This window comes from Diadema antillarum, unplaced genomic scaffold (assembly GCF_040938485.1).
Source record: "Diadema antillarum isolate AM-2024a unplaced genomic scaffold, OU_Dant_1.0 seq00000566_RagTag, whole genome shotgun sequence".
Classification (NCBI taxonomy): domain Eukaryota; kingdom Metazoa; phylum Echinodermata; class Echinoidea; order Diadematoida; family Diadematidae; genus Diadema; species Diadema antillarum.
This window is the reverse complement of record NW_027271505.1, coordinates 810,254-829,601: the sequence shown is the minus strand read 5'-3', so window position 1 is coordinate 829,601 and position 19,348 is coordinate 810,254. Positions and strand designations below refer to the sequence as shown.

Sequence of the window (19,348 nt, the reverse complement as noted above, 5' to 3'; positions counted from 1 at the left end):
GTGACCTTGTCATTTATGGTACATGGTTACCCCATCAGCCAGAATGATAAAGGATAATGTGCCTTATGATGTATCTTGATATCTCTACTCGTAAATAGACCACTTGGTCTGATGGCAGGTGGAGAAAGGGCTAGGTTTGTGCTTGTTATGTTTCTTCCCACTGTGTATTTAAGGTTGACTACCTAATATAACATTGGGATATATGTGTGTTTATGCCTTCCATGACATTATCAATCATCGGCTTTAGGTATTTTATGGCCCCACCCAGTTGTTTGGTTAAACAAGTGTGAACCAGTGCTGTGAAAGAAAATCAGCACTCTAAATGCATTCTCAAGTGAGGTGTTGAAAGCTACCTTATATTGAGAATCATGTAAAAATGTTGCTAAGATAAAACAATTTCATAGTCATAATCAGAGGAAACATGTTACAATATCTGTGAAAGTAGAATGATGATCATAGTTGCCATTTAGAAAATGACAGCTGCAATTGGAATACAAGGGCTTCATGCTCTCATATCTCTTGTAGCTCATGAAGATGTGATCAACATTAATGTTCTATCAGAGGGGCATTTCATGGAGGATTTTGTCAGATATGTTTTCTAACAAATTTGCTCTCAGGCAATCAGATACAAGGATTACACAGTTTGTCAGAAGAAGAAAAAAATAGTAACAAAATGCTTCATGAAAGGCCTCCCAAAATTCAAGACTCGCAGTGTCAAGATGCCTCCTCATTCTGTTCTATCACTCATAGTAATGCATAATGCATTTTATAAAACATTTGATGCATGATTTTTTTTTAATATATCTTCTATTCTAATGTAGGAAAGTGGGTTGTAGACTTGTTTGAAAGTCAGACAAATGTGTTTTATCTGCATTTATCAAATCCTGAAAACCTATCATTATGGAACATTTGTCTCGAAATTCTCAAGTGTGTCTGTCATGAGGAAGACGATCTACAAAATATAAAATGCAAATTGCATCTTGAGAGTCAATGGACATTTCATTAAACCAGGTCAGCCAAAATTGAACTTCAGATGTCTTATTAGTCTGTGCCATTTCATGTACACGTACATTATATTATCATTTTAATACATCGATAGGACTTAATTGCAGTGTCCCCTGTGTCAAAGCATATTAGATGTGCATTTCAACTCTTCACATTTAAAGGGATGGTGTAGTGTTGGTTGAGATGGAGATTCACTCAGGTTTTTAACTTTTTGCAAGATAATTAAAAACCACTTTTATGAAATAGCAAAGAGCATACAATTCTGAGAGGAATTAAAAGTTAAATAGATGAAATTTGGTTTTCAAAAGGCTGAGATATTCAAAAACAAAGAGGTCCTAATAAAAGGTGGGACCCACCTTTTATTAGGACAACTTTGTTTTACTTTATTCTTGGATATCTTAGCCATTTCAACACAATTTTAATCAAATAAAGTTTTATATCCTGTTAGAATTGTGTCCTCTTGGATATTAAATGGTTTCTATGAAATCGCAAAAAGCCTGAATCCCCCTCTCTAGCACAACTGTACTGTCCCTTTAAAATGGTATTGCTTGGAACAAGCTACTTCCCGAGGTCACAAAAAATATCATAATGACAAAATTCCAATTGAGTGTTCTAATTATTTTTATGCCTACCCCCACAAGGGTGCTAGTGGTAGATATATCAAAGGTTAAACCCTCATGGTGATTTTGTTGATGAACGGTCGATATTGTGGATTGGACTTTTTGTCAGTTGTCTTCATATCTTTGCATATATCAGGGATCTCGCCAGCGTATATCACCCTTGTCGGCCCCGACAAGCGTGCGGTTTGAAGAAGCAATTGCCGACAAGGGTAAAACTTGCCGACAAGGGTAACACCACGCGTGAACTTGCCGACAAGGGTAACTTGCTTGACGAGCTAAGTTCGGACCAATTTCTCGCCTTTTTCAGTTTTTGTTATCTGGCTAGAAAAGAAGCTAGATGTTGAAAGCAGCAGCAGTTTACATACTTAAACAAGCGCAAAAATTTACCCACGCAGTCACCGCACCGATCACAACAACGCGGCTCAACAGAGCGACGTACTAGCTGATACCAGGGAGGTCTCACCTCCCTGCTGATACACACCACATCACACACTTGCTCACTCACATGCGCTCTGATTTGGGATCCACACACACATGCACAAGCACCCAGCCGGCCACTTACTGGTACGTGTATACCTAGCCGCCTGCGTGTACAACGGTACAGTGTATAATACTTTGTGAGAGGGAGAGATAGAGAGAGGACGGAAAGAGAGGGTCGGAGGCCGAAGGAGGCTGAGGAAGGTTGACACGTGCTCGCTTGTTGTCACGCTTGTTGTCGGGTTACGCAAAAACAAACGATATGAAATGCATGCCCCCCACCGCCAAAGGTTGTATTTTTTTTTTTTGGCTGCTTTGGTTTGTTTGTTAGTTTGTCTGCCTGTCTGTCTCTCTATTCGCAAAATAAGTCAAAATTTGGGAATAGATTAGGATGAAATTTTCAGGAACAGTTGGTTGGTAAAATGGCGCAAGGAACAGATGATTAAATTTTGATAGTGAGCAGGATTTATAATACCACCGAAATTCACCGCCAGGATCCAGGATCTTTAGACTTTGTTTCGTATATTTGAAAGGATTCGTATCAATTCTTTAGGAAGCTGGCCATCGGCAATGACGCAAAATTAGATGCGTTCAAAGCTTTGCCGCAGAGAGAAAATTAACTCCATTTTTCGTTAAAAAAAGAAGAGAAAAAAGAACGTGCGATGGAGTAAGCAAATGCAAATTGTTATTTAGTTTTTGGTAGTTTCAATGGGTTATTTTTTTTTTAAATCTAAAAAGCCATGCGTTCCATTTTAACCTTTTCAATTTCTACGGATTTGTAAACGTCATTCGTGAATATTCCATTTTCCTTCTCCGGGCCGAAATTTATAGTAATTCTGTCATGATGGTCTTTCAAGTTCAACGTATACGTAATGCTCCACGTGCTTCTGGCTTGGTTTGTTAAAAGGTGGGTGAGGGGGCCTTCACGGGCAGAAAATAAATGATGATCATTCATCAATGTTCCCAGTTGGTTTACATGCTATGTACACGCTGTTTACGACCACTGAAGCAAGGTGGCAGTACGCGCGACATTCTTTATCTGACACCTGGCTTTCGTGGAAATTTCATGGAAATTTCCACAAGCCATGATATCAAGTTTCCCCACTGCTTGAGGTCGTGCTTTTTTTTTTATTCTTCATTACGAACATCAATTTGTTCAACTTGAAAAGTGTAGATAATTTGTTTTGAGGACGTGTTTCTTTCTTCTTTTTTTTCATTGCAGCATCGGTAACATTTTGTTTTGTTCATCGTCCCTGCATGGCAGGGGTTCATGGGAGGAGAACGATAGGAATGACTGGGGAGAAAATAAACTGAACAAAGTGAAAGAAGGAAGCATCTTTTGAGCGAGCTGTCTTTGTTTTTCTCTACACCAGCATCAGTTATAGCCACCAAGATTCATTTTTTTTTCGTTACTCCGACAGATTAATGATAAAATGATGCTAGATTCTTTATTCTGAAGGTTCGTTAATCCAAAAATGATTAAGAAAAAATGTCCGTTCAGTTCACGACGAAATCAGTTTTGTTATTTCGAACGTTCTGCCAGTGAAATTTCGGAATAAAACGACGGTACAAAACAGCGTGTTTTCGTACTCTAAGGGTCTGTTATTCCGACAGAAGTAGTAATGATGAAATAATAAATTGTAGATTCTTTATTCTGAAGGTTCGTTAACCGAAAATTGAATAAAGAAAAATGTCCGTAAATTTCAAAACGAAATCAGTGCGTCATTTCAAACGTTTTGCCAGTGAAATTTTGGAATAAAACGACTGCCCCAAAACAGTTGCAGTTTTCTTACTCTGAGGGTTCGTTACTCCGACAGATTAATGATAAAATAATGCTAGATTCCCTATTCTGAAGGTTCGTTAATCCAAAAAAATGATTAAGAAAAAATGTCCGTTCATTTCACAACGAAATCAGTTTTGTTATTTCGAACGTTTCTGTCAGTGAAATTTCGGAATAAAACGACGGCACAAAACAGCGTGTTTTCGTACTCTATAAGGGTCTGTTATTCCGACAGAAGTAGTAATGAGGAAATAACAATAGATTCTTTATTCTGAAGGTTCGTTAACCGAAAATTGAATAAAGAAAAATGTCCGTAAATTTCAAAACGAAATCAGTGCGTCATTTCGAACGTTTTGCCAGTGAAATTTGGAATAAAACTGCCCCCAAAACAGTTGCACTTTTCTTACTCTTTCGAACGATTTGCCAGTGAAATTTGGAATAAAACTGCCCCCAAAACAGTTGCACTTTTCTTACTCTTAGGGTTCGTTACTCTGACAGATCAATGAAAAAATAATGCTATATTCCTTATTCTGAAGGTTCGTTGATCCAAAAATGATTTTAAAAAATGTCCGTTCATTTCACAACGAAATCAGTTTTGTTATTTCGAACGTTTCCGTCAGTGAAATTTCAGAATAAAACAACGGCCCCAAAACGGTTACAGTTTTCTTTTACTCTGAAGGTTCGTTACTGCGAAAGAATAATGATAAAATACTTTAGATTCTTAATTCTGAACGATCGTTAACCGGAAAACGATAAAGAAGAAATGAAAACGGTTACAGTTTTCTTACCCTCAGGGTTCGTTACTCCGAAAGAATAATGGCAAAATAATACTCTACATTCTTAATTCTGAATGATTGTTAATAGAAAAATTATAAAGGAGAAAATATTCGTTTATATCCAAACGAAATCAGTTTTGTTATTTCGAATGTTCTGCCAGTATAATTTCGGAATACAACAACGGCCCTAAAAGGGTGTTTTCTTATTCAGAAGGTTTGTTATTCTGAATAACGATGATAGATGATAGATTCCTTTCTGAAGGTTCGTTGATCGGAAAATAATAAAGAAAAAATGCTTGTTAATCTTCGAACGACATCAGTTTTATTTTGAACATTCATCTGTAGTACCGACCTTTGGTGTTGTTGTTGTTTTCGATCACAAACCTTCGAGGTACTCAGTAATGAATCGTTTCATTTTATGTTTAAACAAACCTTCGGAATAATGACCATCATTACATTTTTGTATGATATCTCTTTGATGTCACGGCCAAACTACCGCAGTATACCCAGAAAGGAAAGTGCAACGATGTCCCGAAAGTTCTCGATCGCTTCTCGCGCATCTGCATGCAATAGGCCTACCACGTGGTCGAGCAGACGGCGAGAAAGCAACACGGCGCGCGTTGTTGCGATGCAGAGGCGGCTAATTATTGCAACAGTGAAACAGGAAAGGCCTAAAAGAATTCGGAACCTCCACCACCGGCACCTACTTCTCTTTCATTTATTATTTAGGAACTGCCGCTAACAAAAGGTATGGAGTTTCTGCATTGTTTCTGTGAGAATATGCCCCTCACAACGTTCATTACATCTCCGTGAAAATGTCGCATTTAGTGGCATTTTAGCGGCGATTTATCTGTGTTGTATTGAGCATTAGCGAAGGCTTCCGCGCTTCGCGCGGGAGGGGGAACCCCCCCTCCCGTACCCACCCCCAGAACAGCGCGCATAAATGCCGACAAGCGTGAAGAAATTCCTGGCGAGAACCCTGTATATATTCTGAGCCTCACTTTCATTTAACTAATTAGGCATGAAATTACTGTGTGTACGGTGTGTAGCAAAGTATGTCATCTTTCGTTTCAGCTCATCCCATATTCTAGTGACATTTAGAGCGTATCTCATTGTCTTTCTGGTGAAAGTGCCCAAGCGGGAGGTGATAGAAGAATGATCCTTCACGGTATCTAGCTCTGAGGCTGCAACGCCGCTCATCAATTTAACAGTATTTGTGGATCGTGCCGGAGCACTGGGCTGATGTGTGCTTTAGTCCTTCCTTTGATCAACAAACCAAAAAGAGGTTTCCGTGGAATGCCATGCGGGATGTTGCCTCGTATCCTAGGGAGATTGATCTCCTGGTTTGGGGGGTGGCATTGAACAAGAGCATGCATAGCTCCTGCATTCTGTTTCTCCTGCAATCCTGCCATTGTCAGATACACCGTAACTGACATTTGTTTTGAGAGATGTAATGTGAACGTATAATCCCTAGGGAGTCTTTGTCATTCCTGAGGAGTCACAATGGGATTTGAGCGGTTCTATTTGTTATTTTCCATCGAAATCACTTGTTTGCAGAAATTTTGTTGAATGGTAAGCTTTGTCTGTCATCAAGTGCTGAAATGGAGACTGGACAAAAATAGATGTCTTGACTTTTCCTCAATATCTAAGAAATTAGTGTCAATAAAGTTTAGTGGCTATATTTGTGTAGCTATTATATGCATTAGCTCTACAGTGAGCAGGAGAGCATCAATACTTTTAAACTTTTGCCTTTTGTTGAGAGAACAATTTCATTAATTGACAGGCAGTAATTTCAGGCAAGCATGGAGAATGACTTCCTTGTAGGTGACCATATATCAATACATGTATTCACTTCATTTCCTCTTCTGCTAGATTTATAATGATGTAAAAGATACTGATGTGAACCAGTGCTAAATGTTTGAATCTTCTCTAATCACATTGTGTCCCTTCTGCAGGAAATCAGTTAGGGCGGGTTTAGAGAGTCCCCCATGGCTGGTGGAGCTTGGGACTAGGATGGCATCCTGTGGTATGGTGACATCCTCCACTTCATCCTACGGTCTCCACCAGGCTTCCCTCATCCACATCCCATCTGGCTCTTCCCTGGTTGCCCCCGGCGACGCATCACCAACCACCGTCAGCAATGGCACTATGGGCAGTACCAGCAGTCTCTTGGCCGACAGTGGGTACCGAGGTGGCAGCTCCCATTTCAGCGACACCACCACCAACAGCAACAGCTCCGTGTTCGAGGAGTCTGCCGTTCTGAACGATGACGATGCAGAGTCGATGATGTCAGTCGGTCCGCCAAAGCTGGCCCCCGTCAGCGGGAAACTTGAGAAGGTGATTGGCTTAACCAAGATTTGTCTGCTTCTGCATGTAGTGTTGTCGAAAAATTTACTGTAATGCTTTCTCAGTAAGGCTTGCCATGATGTTCAGTTATGGAGATGCGATTCAATGAAATACGAAGTCCAGACGTGCCTTTTAAGACAAAGAAAAAAGTCAAATGTGGATTTTACATTAAGCAGTTTTTCTCTCTCTTTCAGGGCTGAGGCTGATTTAACATGCAGTGGAACTAGTCCATCTGTAAGCTAGTAAGAATGTATCAGGCATGAAAGAACTGATTTTTGAAGTCTCTGTAACCATCATTTTTGGGGTTATTTGGTCAATGGTTAATTTTTATGATCATGATGAAGACAGGATTTTTGTCATGTTGAAAATGAATTTTGTAGAGCTTCAAATCAAGCCTGCATACTCTTCTTCTTCTCTTTGTACAGACAAAAGAAAAGAAGCTCATTCGACCAATCGCAGTGAGATTTGCATCACCCAACACTTCCCCAACAGAGACTTATAAACATAGCTCTTCCCAGTCTCCGTCATTATCCGATACCATGGCAACCTACGCTCATCCTCCAGACATCCTCATGACCAACAACAACCATGGCTTCTCCGCCGGCAACCACTTCGGGAAGCCGCCGACGAAGACGATGTCTCTGCAGGACATCTCACCGGTGCAGCAGCCGTACCGCTTGAACGGCCACAGCACCGGCAACAGCCATCACCACCACTCATTGTCTGGCTCCGGATCTGGGGGCCACCATGGGGATGCGCGGGCTGCCCTCCACCAGAAACTCAATCAGGCCCAGTCCCTGAACTTCCTAAACCGCGGCTGGGCCAACTTTCAGGCTACGGGCACCGTGCCTGGCAAGATCTCCAGTGGGCGCCATCGTAGCCAGAGCCATTCTGTGTACCCCGAACACCGCCCCCTACAGGCCAATCATTGTCTAGAGATGAGGCAGGGCAGTCAACCAAATCTTTCGTCAAGCCAAAGGAGCAATGGCAGTGCAGAGGAGCAGGTCTACACCCCTTCATCAGTGTCCTCAGTCACAGAAGAATCCAACTTGGTGGAGGAAAATAGGATTCTTCGGAATAAGGTTCAGGTAATATCAAGTGTTGCCACGTAGTTTGTGTATGAGAAGCATTTCTTGTAATTTGATCAACTTAGTGTGTATGACTTTGTAAGTTTGCATCAAGTACTCAATACTTCTCCTTTAAACCTGTAGGTAATGTGAGCTTAAGGTCCACTCACACTAATCTGGTGTCATATATCAGTTTGAGAAGAAATTTGATATAGGGGTTTGTTGAGGAAACGTAATACCTTTTGGATAGGACAAAAGTAGAGTCTCAATGTACTTTATAAAAGCTCATATTTCAATATGCAGCCATGATTCAAAATTTAAGTTGACACATCTTCTCACTCAACTGAAACCAGAATATGATCATTCACTTTCTCGATTGCTGTGGAGTTATCCCAGGCTTTAGTTATGGAGAATGCACTACAGTCTAAAAATGGCAATGTATGCTGCCACTTGGTGCAGCGCAAGTTACTGCTTTGCAGTGTCTCAGCTTGGTCTATCCACGTACTCTACAAAGTACTGTGTGTTTTACAGTGTCTTGTTTTTATGTAGGAATATACTCCTTAACCCTATTTGATGTACTAATGAGCAAGAGGCCATAGGGTTGCATTATAGAGTTATACAAACAGTAATGAACTTATTGATACCATAGGATGTTTCTGCAAGACAAGACGTAAAATTGGGGGGGGGGGGGGACACCAATCTCCATGAGTATAAGGCTTCCTGTAATTGCATACTTGTAACATGAAGTGATGCAAAGAGAATGAGGCAGGCAAGCATGAGGCGTGGGACTGCGTAAAGTCTTTAGTATATCATCTTATCTTTATCAAAGCAGACTTTCTGTTCTGCAGAAGGCATCGACTGGCATTCTGCACAACCCAAAGTACCTGTGCCAACTTCTTATTTCTTTTCTTTATTTATTTCTTCGAGAAAAAGCTGGCTGAAATCTGGAATACCATACCAAATGTCATGACTAATATTGATAGGAGGATGATAGGGGACATAGCAGGCATATTTGTTTGTCGCCTTTCTGTCTTCAGTTCCAGAAAGGTTATCATACCCTCCCCCCCCCCACCCCAATAACAATCCCAATGTCATATATCTGCGATTGTGATGTGATGTTTATAGGGAGCAACTGGCGTTATCTCACCAGCCACGACCCGAGCGTACTTAGTCACCGATTGCCCCTCAAAAAGCTTTCTCATGTTGGAACTTCACATTAATTAGGTGTATTTAGGATGGCCCTTGCATCACATTCCACATCGTTTAGTGTGACCTTGTCAGCGGTCGTCAAGGAAACTGGTCTCTTAAACTAGTCCTGTGCCTACTTCCTCTTATGATGGTCCAGGCAACCAATTGATATGTCTGCCGTTCGTTGCCTGTCGGGATTTGGAACCGGGAAATTTGTAAATGTTATCAATTTCTTGCCACATGTTTCAATCCGTCTGAGGTGTATCCTTCAATCTTGTCATTGTTACATAACACCTCTACGTTGCAACCGAAATGTTCAAAGATTCCTGGAAAGCAGTTTGTGCATGAAATCAGAGGTTGCCCAATACAGATTACAGAACGTGTATGGACAAATTGCACAGACATTTACTTCTATTCTTCAGAAGTGTAGTTAGACATTAATGCCACAAAAATTGTGATAATGCCAATTGATGTTTACAAAGTGTACATTGGAATGACCACAAAAAAAAAAAAAAAAACCTACAACTCTGAAATTTGGTTAAGGAATATCGAAAAGGAGGGAATATAAAGAAAGAATGAAAGTAGCGCGAGACACAATGCCATACATTTTGTTACCTCAAAGCCCACATGCCTTTCTTGAAATTGGATTGTGTCGTAGGCACTTGATATACATGTATGCAGTATAGGGACTAGAATACATTATTGTTTTGTGATATGGGTGTATACATGCCTTTCATAAAAGAAACACAATACTCATGTCTTGCAAACAAAAAGATGATCTCACAGTGTCAGTTACCTCTGTTGAAGTTGTTTTTTGTGTTTTTGTTTTTGCTGAGAAGTAAGGAGGGTTCCTTTGTACATAATTGTATTTCGGCGTAATATGAAACCAAGTTCTCGTTAGTCTCATTAGATGAATCACAGCATGCTTGGATGGGATGGGTTGGATGGTACTGAAAAGACTCTGGCTTATATTTCTCTGCACCTCGGAATGTTGTGGCTTCCTCTGGCACAAGGTGAAGCCAAGAGAGCGTGCTTCCATTTGATAGCCGGGTATATATTCGGGACTTCCTCGATATTTCAGTTATATTTTTCCCTCAGAGGATGATAGTAGGGACACAAATTAAAGTAGACCCATAATCGTTTTGTTGGGAGGATTTGTGCATTCTTGGTGTGGACTGCCCGTTTGCCGCAGAAGGTAAATTATCTTTTTTAATCTTTATTCATCCAGTGAATTCACTGAAAGGTTTGGAATGAAAAGAGATTACTTTTGTAGTTCAAACTGCAAGGCTGTGTGAGGAAACAATCAACAATTTTGCTATTTTATGAGGCCATATTATAAAAATGAATGCAGAATAGTAAAAGAAACAGTTGTCTTTCTTTATCGGCTTTTTAGTAGATATGGAATGTCCGTGAGTGAAATGCTATCTTGAAAATTCATGGTCACTCCGGCTTTTATTGAGAGCATGATTGTTAAGTTCTTGTTGGGAATCTATTTTTCTGTGGTGTGTTATATTTCTTCATGGTGCAGCTACCATCTCAATCCTGCAAAGCTCTGCTGTATAATGCAAGGAGTATAGACGTGTATTCTGTATCTCCCTGATGTGGTTGCAATCTTCAGGCAATATTACATCAATAGTGCGTGGTTTTGAGTGCACTATATACCAGTTGCTCTGTGATGTACTATTTCACTGAAGTTGACAGCTTGGGTGAATTAGAAATTCACAGAAGCTAATTATACATGCAGAATGTATATATACCGATAGTCTAGAATAGTGTAAGACAAAGCAAATATCATGTTGGAAGTAATATTGTGTATTTGTAACATGCAAGTTCAAGAATTCATTAGAAAAAATGGTGAATGACACATAATGTGAAATCATGTCATCAATGCAGTATTCTATGTACCGGTATATCATGTTCTTTGAACCCTCGGTGTCGGTAGATATTGTTTACCATATGTTTCAAGGGGAATTTATTTTCCCAGTTTGCATGTGTCGATGCTATTTGTAAATATAACAACATGCGAAAATATAAACTCAGATCCCAACATGAACGTGACTTTCATGCATATGCACACACAGGACATGAGCAAGGTGCGTGATAATACTGTTTAGCGGGCTTAAGTCTTGCCGCGCCGACTTTCAATGGATGTGCACTTTCCGATTTCTGCATCTATTACCACTGTACTCCACGATCATGAATTTGATCATTACCAAGATATCTTCGGGAAGTCAAGATTCGTGAAAAATTAGACTTGCTGAATTGGTGGTGTATACAGCAGCATTAAAGGCGTACAACTAATTCACCATTGGCAGATGAAACAAAAACCCATCATTAGTGCTTTAAAATAGTTCTAAAATGTGAGTTTGGGATGGAAACAACCACTGTAAAAATTTGAATCCATATAATTGATGTTAATGTTGCTAAATACACAAAATGTGAACAATAGTTATAATAAAAATCTTTCCAGACTAAATTGTGTACAGTTATGGTTTATTGAGAAATACACTGATATCTTTTTATATTTTAGGCTTTGTTGCAAAAATTTTATATGGTAGGATGTTTTGTGATACAGCAGACCTACACACATGCTCCCAAAGGTAAATAGGACCTTAAAGACATCACTGAGTTTCATGGTTGTCTGTGTCTGTCTCCCCCTCAGGACATGAAGCACCAGCTGGTAGCCATGAGGGATACCATGGAGGTCAACGAACAGACCATCTTCCAGGTCCAGGAAGACAAGAGGAGGGAGTTTGAGGGGCGCATCACGCGCCTCCAGGCACAGCTCCACCACGAGAAGGAGGCAGACCAGTCCCAGCACAGGGCTCAGCAGCAGGAGGTGAGATGGATGGTAGGGAGAGTACTGGTATATCATCTGGCTAATAGCCCTTTACTGGAAGTAGAAGGAAAGGTGCCAGCATGCATCCGGTAAATACTGTAGAAGCTCTTATTTTCGCGTATAGATATTTTCATGAATGAGGAAGTCGCAGACATTTTCGCGAGATGTCGTTTTCTGCAATTTGACACTGAGGCTATTGGAGGCATGCACATAATATAAGACATACACTTGTACTAGCTTGCCCATATCAGGCCAGCCATTGGCACTGTTTTATGCCAGTTTAGAAAGCGCCAAATGCCACAGAGAGAGCATATAGATATTTTTGCCCCGCAAATTTCATGCGATCAAGTTTAGGTGGGGCTATTTGCACTTGTTGAATTTGCGGCCCAACAGTGATTTCCAAACTTTACGAAAATTGAACCCTTGCAAAAATAACAGCTTTTACAGTGTATATCATCTGGAGCTAACCTCTACTGGAAACAAATGAGAAGATGTCGACATTAAGTGACATACAATGACACTCCTAATAACACTTACCGCCAACAAAACTTCCCCTTCATCTTCTTTTTCTTTTTCCTCTCCTTATTATTTTTTATTTAAGTCCTTGGAATCATTTTTTAACAAGCACTAGGACAAAAAAATTCATATTATTGTTATTACCATCATCATCATCATTATTGTTGCTGTTATTATTATTTGCTATTCAGTATTGCTGCTATTAAATCTTTGTCATTATGATCATTTTCAAGTATGTTTCACATTCTTGTTGAATCAGTATACCGTAGACCTTATAAACCTTGGTCGAAGACATGTACAATTAGAGATAAGTAGGGAAATATACTGACCAGTTGTAGCTTTTACACCCCTTATCCATTGTGGACAAAAGGGAGGGGATGACAGGAGTGTAGACTGATGCACAGGTTTCTCATAAATGAGTGAAAACTGAAGATGAACTTACATGATGCAACATCAGTACCCTCAAAAGAAATAACAGACCTTAAAGGGATGGTACAGTTTCAATTACGTCAGGGCTTCAGGTTTCCAACTTCTTTTCATGGTTATATTTCAAGATGATGAGAAATCTTATTTGAAAAATGAAAGAGCATATAATTCTAAGAGGAATTCAAAGTTTATTTGATGAAAATTGGTTTTAAAATGGCTGAGACATCCAAAATGAAGCAATCTAATAAAAGATGGGACCCACTTTTTATTAGGATCTCTTTCTTTTACTTTGTTTTTGGATATCTCAGCCATTTCAAACTGATTTTCATCAATTAAACTTACTGTTAGAGTTGTATGCTCTTTAACATCAAATGAAGGGATTTCTAAGTATCTCGCAAAAAGTTCAAAGCTGAATCCTGACCTCGACCAATACTACACTATCCATTTAAATTGTATGTGAGGGAGGTAGAAAGTACATGCAGTAAGCAAATACCAAGTCAAAGTCAGCTTTCTAGAGGGCCGGTGAAGGCTCAATTGAATGTCTTTGAACAGTAAAATAAAACAAGTAGATCTTAATACACCTGCACGATGAGCAATTGGGTATGTCTCGATTACCTGTCTCTTCAACTATCATGTGAACTTCTCTTTGTTATAATCACAATTTTCTCTTTTGACAAAAACACACCACGTCTAGCAACACATGTGATGGAACCCGATCACGCTCTTCCTCATTGGCAATTATGCTCAATTTCCCCCTAAAATTAAGTAATCCAGAGGGATTGCGGTTAGCGTGTCACTTTGTCTCACATTTAGCAGCAAGCGGTGAATGTTTCAAGGTGTCAGCCTCATCACTTTATGAGATATGGTTATGACGTGATGTTAGAGCAAAGGTTTTCTTCTGATGGTACATAATGGCGAAGAATCTATTAAAGGGATGGTCCAGTTTTGGTTGAGATGGGACTTCAGGTTGCCAACTTCTTTTGATTATAATTTTTTGAGATGATGAGAAGCATCTTATGAAATATTAGAGAACATATATAGTTCTAAGAGGAATTCAAAGTTTATTTGATTAAAATTGGTTTCGAAGTGGCTGAGATATCCAAAACAAAGCAATCCTAATAAAAGGTGGGACCTTTTTATTAGGATCTCTTTGTTTTACCTTGTTTTTTATATCTCGGCCATTTCAAAACCGATTTTCATGAAATAAACTGTCAAATCCTCTTAGAATTGTATGCTCTTTTACATTTCATAAAGTGCTTTCCAAGTATCTTGCAAAAACTTAAAAGCTGAATCCTCACCTCAACCAATACTATACCATCCCTTTAAAGTGCAGCAAGTAACAATTCAATATTTATTACCTGGTACATCACCATGAAAAGAAATTAACAAGTGTGCAGATTTTATCTGTGTGTAATCAGACTCGGTTTGTAGATTGTGCTTGAAAAGTATCCGGCTGTAACTGATCTCCTTTCTTGCAATGACAATTTTTAAGACCTAATTTCTCAACTCTTCCCATAAAAGTTTACCTCGCTTATGAATAGAGGTCTCATGACCCATTTCAAAGTCTTTGGTTTTGATACCAGGTCAAATGCTGTGCTAAGACATTATTTCAATAAGTTCATTTTCATAGATATTCTTTAACTAGGAAAATCAATCTTTGAAAATCGGTTGATTTTATATCATCACACACAGAGGGGATGGGGATGTGTAGTGAATTCTACACTCTGGATTATGATAGTTTTCATCACAGCGCTCGCCCAGGTGTGGGTGGGACTAGTATTGAAAAGGTTGATAGTAAAAATATACAATACCAGGAGAAGCCAAAGAAGAGGCAGTTGCATACAAGAGTTGTGCAGGTGCCAATTCCCAAACTCCCTCAAGTTGCACATTGTGCATGAGTAACCAACTGCCAGTTACCCCCGTACAGTTAGCATTCAATTTTCCCCAGGGTTATGAGAAGAGACTGGATAGAATTGTTAGGCGGCAGTATGAATTTACCCAGATGCATTAAAATCTGATAAGCATCTGCCTTAATCTGGTTCTTGGATGTATGACGGTCCAAATTTGCCAGCATCGGGCATTAAGGGAGATAGGATATTAAATTATCATAAAACCATGTGACCTGATTTGACGGTATTGCAGGGCTTCTGATTAAGACTTATGGTTGCCTGGAAAGTGAGTCTATTAGACGTAAATCAGTAGTGATAGATGTCTTATTGCCTAGTGCTGGCATGTTTGTGGGGATTTTTTTTTTCAATGTTGGAACAACAGTCTGAGTTTAATGGTTGCAGTCTTTTTATAGTTTCTGCTAATGAAATATGACTGTGGAATTTTGCCAGAAAGAAAAAAAAAACAAAAAAACAAAAAAACAAACAACAACACAAGTTGGTGATGCCTTCTTCAATGTTTCTAGAGGTTAAAGGATAATCTAAATACACAAATTCTTGCAATGACCTGAAGTTTAGTATCACAGCCTCATTCTGGTGTGGGGTGGGGGTTCAGGATATGAACCCTCTGATGTTCTTGAACTCTTTAATAAGTGATATACTTATATTTACATTTACTTGAAGTCTTCTTTTATAATATATCAGTTATGTAATGGTACAACAATCCCAACAAAAATTAATCAATTTCTTAGTGGGGGAGGGCTTAAAGGGTGTGTACAGTTCTGGTCGAGGTGTAGATTTAGCTTTTAACGTTTTGTGAGATATTCAGAAACCACTCTATGAGATGTCAAAGAGCATGCAGTTCTAAGGGGTATCAAAAGTTTATTCGATGAAAATCGGTTTTGAAATGGCTGGGATATCCAAAAACAAGGTGAAACAAAGAGATCCCAATAAAGTTGTGGCATGTCGCCTTTTATTATTAGCACTTTTTTGGATATCTCAGCCATTTGAAAACCAATTTTCATCAAATAAACGTTGAATCCTTCTTAAACTTACATGCTCTTTCATTATTTCATAAGAGGCTTTTCATTATCTCGCTTAGGAATGTTCAAAACATGAATCCCTACCTCAACCAGTACTGTACAGTCCCTTTAAAAAGCTGGGAATTGTACTAAGTTGGAAGTTGTGACTCCTCTGGCATTTCTCAGCAAGAAAAAAAAAAAGCTTCCAAGAAAGTATTACAAAAGCAGATAGATTTATTATGACTGACATACTTTGTAGAGTAAAGCATCATAGAGTAACAACTAAGGTGCATTTGCAATTTATTGTGTAAATACGTCGTGCAAATTTCTTGCAAATTTCTTTCATGTTTTCTTTTCCAGATTTACAAACTGGAGCAGGACAGAAAGCAGCTGAAGGCCAAAGTGGATGACCTGCAGAAAGAACTCTCCAAAGCCAGGGACCAGCTGAACGACGCTGGGGAGCAGAAGGCGGTGATAGCTGAGAGCCAGAAGGAGATCACAAACCAGCGCTACGAGATCAAGAGGCTCGAGGGGGAGGTCAAACGGGGCAAGGATGGACTCCAATATGAGAAGGAGAACGTGAAGCGTTTACAAATCGAGCTGGACAAGGTGCGGCTGCAGGCCACCAAGCGAGGCCACCACGAACAGCAGCAGCTGCTGAGTAAGAAGGAAACGGAGTTGGCCCAGGTGAAAGCCGAAGCGAAGAAAGCCATTGACCAAAGGGACAGTCTGATGCTGCGAGTTAAGAGCCAGGGCGATGAAATTGATAGATTGGGGGCGCTGATCAAAAAGAAGGAGCAGGAGTTGGCACAGGAGAGGTGTGAGGTGGCTTATCTGAAGGAGGTCAGTGAGAAATTGACCAAGACAATCACTTCCAAGGAGGAGAAAGTGGAGAAAAAGACTGCTGATGTTGAAGGGAATTCCCCTGTGAATAAGACACAAGAGGTGATAGAGCATGAGCTCAAAAGGACAGTGGAAAAACTGCAGCAGCTCCAGACGGAGAAAGACATGGAGTCCGCTCGGCTGCACAAGAGGATAGCGGAGAAGGACGCCGAGGTCAAGAGGCTTCAAACGAGGGTGCGCGACCGCGGGAAGCTTGTTGAGCGGAACGGCATCGAAACCAGAGTCGGCCCCGCCCAGCGGAGGGTGGAGCAGGACCGACAGGAGCTCCAGGCGAAGCTGGCGAAACGGGAACATGAGCTGAAGCAGGCCAGGCATCAGGTGATGCTGCTGCAGTCTCAGGAGAAGAACAGCGCTGCTGCCCTCTCCAACTCCATCCTGCAGAAGAAGGAAGCCGAGCTGAAGGCTTGTCAGGAGAAGCTGCACCAGCGTAATGCCGAGATCAGCTACATCCGGGACAAGCTCGGTGAGCGTGATGCCGAACTAACTGCCCTGAAGGTTAAGCTGGACAGGGTGCATCGACAGAACCCGGAGAATGGTCGCCGGGCGGGATCCCTTGACCGGGAGTTGTCTGGGGCAAGAGCTGCCAAGCAGCACTTAGAATCCCAGGTGACGTCTCTACATGAAGAGAACGGCCGGCTGAAGGAGAAGCTCAGCCGCGTCGCCCTGGGCATGAAAAACTTGTCGGCCAGCCACATGAACCTGTCCAAGATGTCCTCCATGGTGCCGTCGATGCCGGACAAGCCCAAGTTTGACCGCACCGACCCGCGGCAGGTCAGCCAGCTCCAGCAGGAGGTGGCGGACCTTCGGCAAGAGGTCGCGACCCTGCGGGAGGAGCGCGAGAAGCAGGCGGCGGAGTTCCGGCACGAGCAGAGCATTTGGCAGGAGGAGAAGCACCGGGTGATTGCCTACCAGAAGCAGCTGCAACTCAACTATGTCCAGATGTGTCAGAAGAACAAGAAACTGGAACAGGAAGTCCAGCAGCTGACCAAAGAGCTGGACAGCGAGGAAGTCATTCAGTGCTGACCGACTGTCACATGACAGCTGGACTTTTGCTTCTCTCACGGCAGACCTTACCTTGAGTTGTAGGACATCATGCTCATTCCGTAGTGACTTTTAAGCAGACTGAACAGTCTGATTACCTCCAAGTGTAAAATGTGAGGATCATCGGTGACAAGTGTCAAAGATGACAAATGTTCTCTGTGTCAAAATTCCACTGCCTCTTAGAGAAGTAACTGTTGATGACAAGCTTTCATAGGGTCAAAGTTGCAGGATGCATATAGAAAACAAAATGTTATAGTGTCTTTGTACCTTATATACAGGTACATAAACCTTGTGAAAATGATGTGTGTTCTGATGGAGAAGAGATTCCATGTCTGCTTTTTGATACTGATATCATGTGGAACGATTCCCCCAAAATCATGTTCTCCATCGTGATCATATTGATTTGACATTCTGGCATTGAGAATGAGGACTATGTGTTAAAACAATAGCCTTGTGACCCTGGTTATAAAGGTAAGCATGATGCTGATTCGCAAGTTGTCTACTTGACCAGAACATGGTAAAGTAGAGAATTATTACAAAAGTAAAAATGACAGCGATATGGGTAAAGCAGCAAACGAATAATACATTTGGCATACCTGCAAATTAGTGTTCGGTTGTGTGGCATTAACAACAGTGTTTTTTTTTCCGTACGCAACTTTTGGACCACATTCAGCACAAACTTGAATTTTTTAGTTGCCCCTTTTATTTAAGGCAATGAGCAACTTCAAACCTTTCCACATTTGTTTAAAAATAGCAGAAAAACACTGATGAATACAGATGAAGAGTCATTGGATTTGATTTTGCCATCGTTAGGCAAGGGTATCGGTGTTCTTGTTTTGGATAACTGTCTGAATCAAGCTAACTAGCATCAGTGAATTATGTGCATGTAATTGCTCATGTTCTGTCAATGTTAGAAGTGATACATATAGTGCAGTCTTGGTCTCTACCAACTTGTACTGTATCATGATGTAAGGCAGTTTTGGTAATGTTTTGAAAGTAGAATTATGAACCTGCGAGAAGAACAAGAGCAGCTCACTTATTTATTTTCATACACAACTTCCAAGTGTTAAAAGACAAAATATATACAGTGTAGATATATATGGTGGTATATTGTGGGAAAGAGTTTGCTATTGGAGCTCGGATGCACATATGCAAGGTTTTGGGTAACAAAGTCAGTCTTCCATCAATCATTTTGCTTTCTATCAAACAAGAAGAAGAATGGATTTGATTGGTCAGTAAAGCAAATGATGGCTTCACTTCAGCCAATCACGATACAGGATAGATAAATGTCAGGTATGGGGGAAATTCTGTGTGATGGTGCTCAAGCAGTATTTAAAGACCACTAGTAATTGTGATTTTTTTCTTCTTCTTTTCACAGGTAATATTGGTGTTACGGTGGGTGTTTTGTACTGTATTAAGAGTTTGGTTCGTGTATAAAAAAGAACTTGAATGGCGA

At 40.5% G+C, this 19,348-nt stretch overlaps 1 protein-coding gene across 1 annotated transcript; it reads left to right on the top strand.

The window, feature by feature from the left end:
* Positions 1 to 6,580: 6,580 nt before the first annotated feature.
* LOC139735227 (uncharacterized) lies at positions 6,581 to 18,767 on the top strand. Its single transcript, XM_071645983.1, has 4 exons — positions 6,581 to 6,995; positions 7,430 to 8,092; positions 11,922 to 12,098; positions 16,309 to 18,767. Exons 1-4 carry the CDS (start codon positions 6,672 to 6,674, stop codon positions 17,872 to 17,874), a joined length of 2,730 nt encoding a protein of 909 aa, XP_071502084.1. The 5' UTR covers positions 6,581 to 6,671; the 3' UTR covers positions 17,875 to 18,767.
* Positions 18,768 to 19,348: the final 581 nt, after the last annotated feature.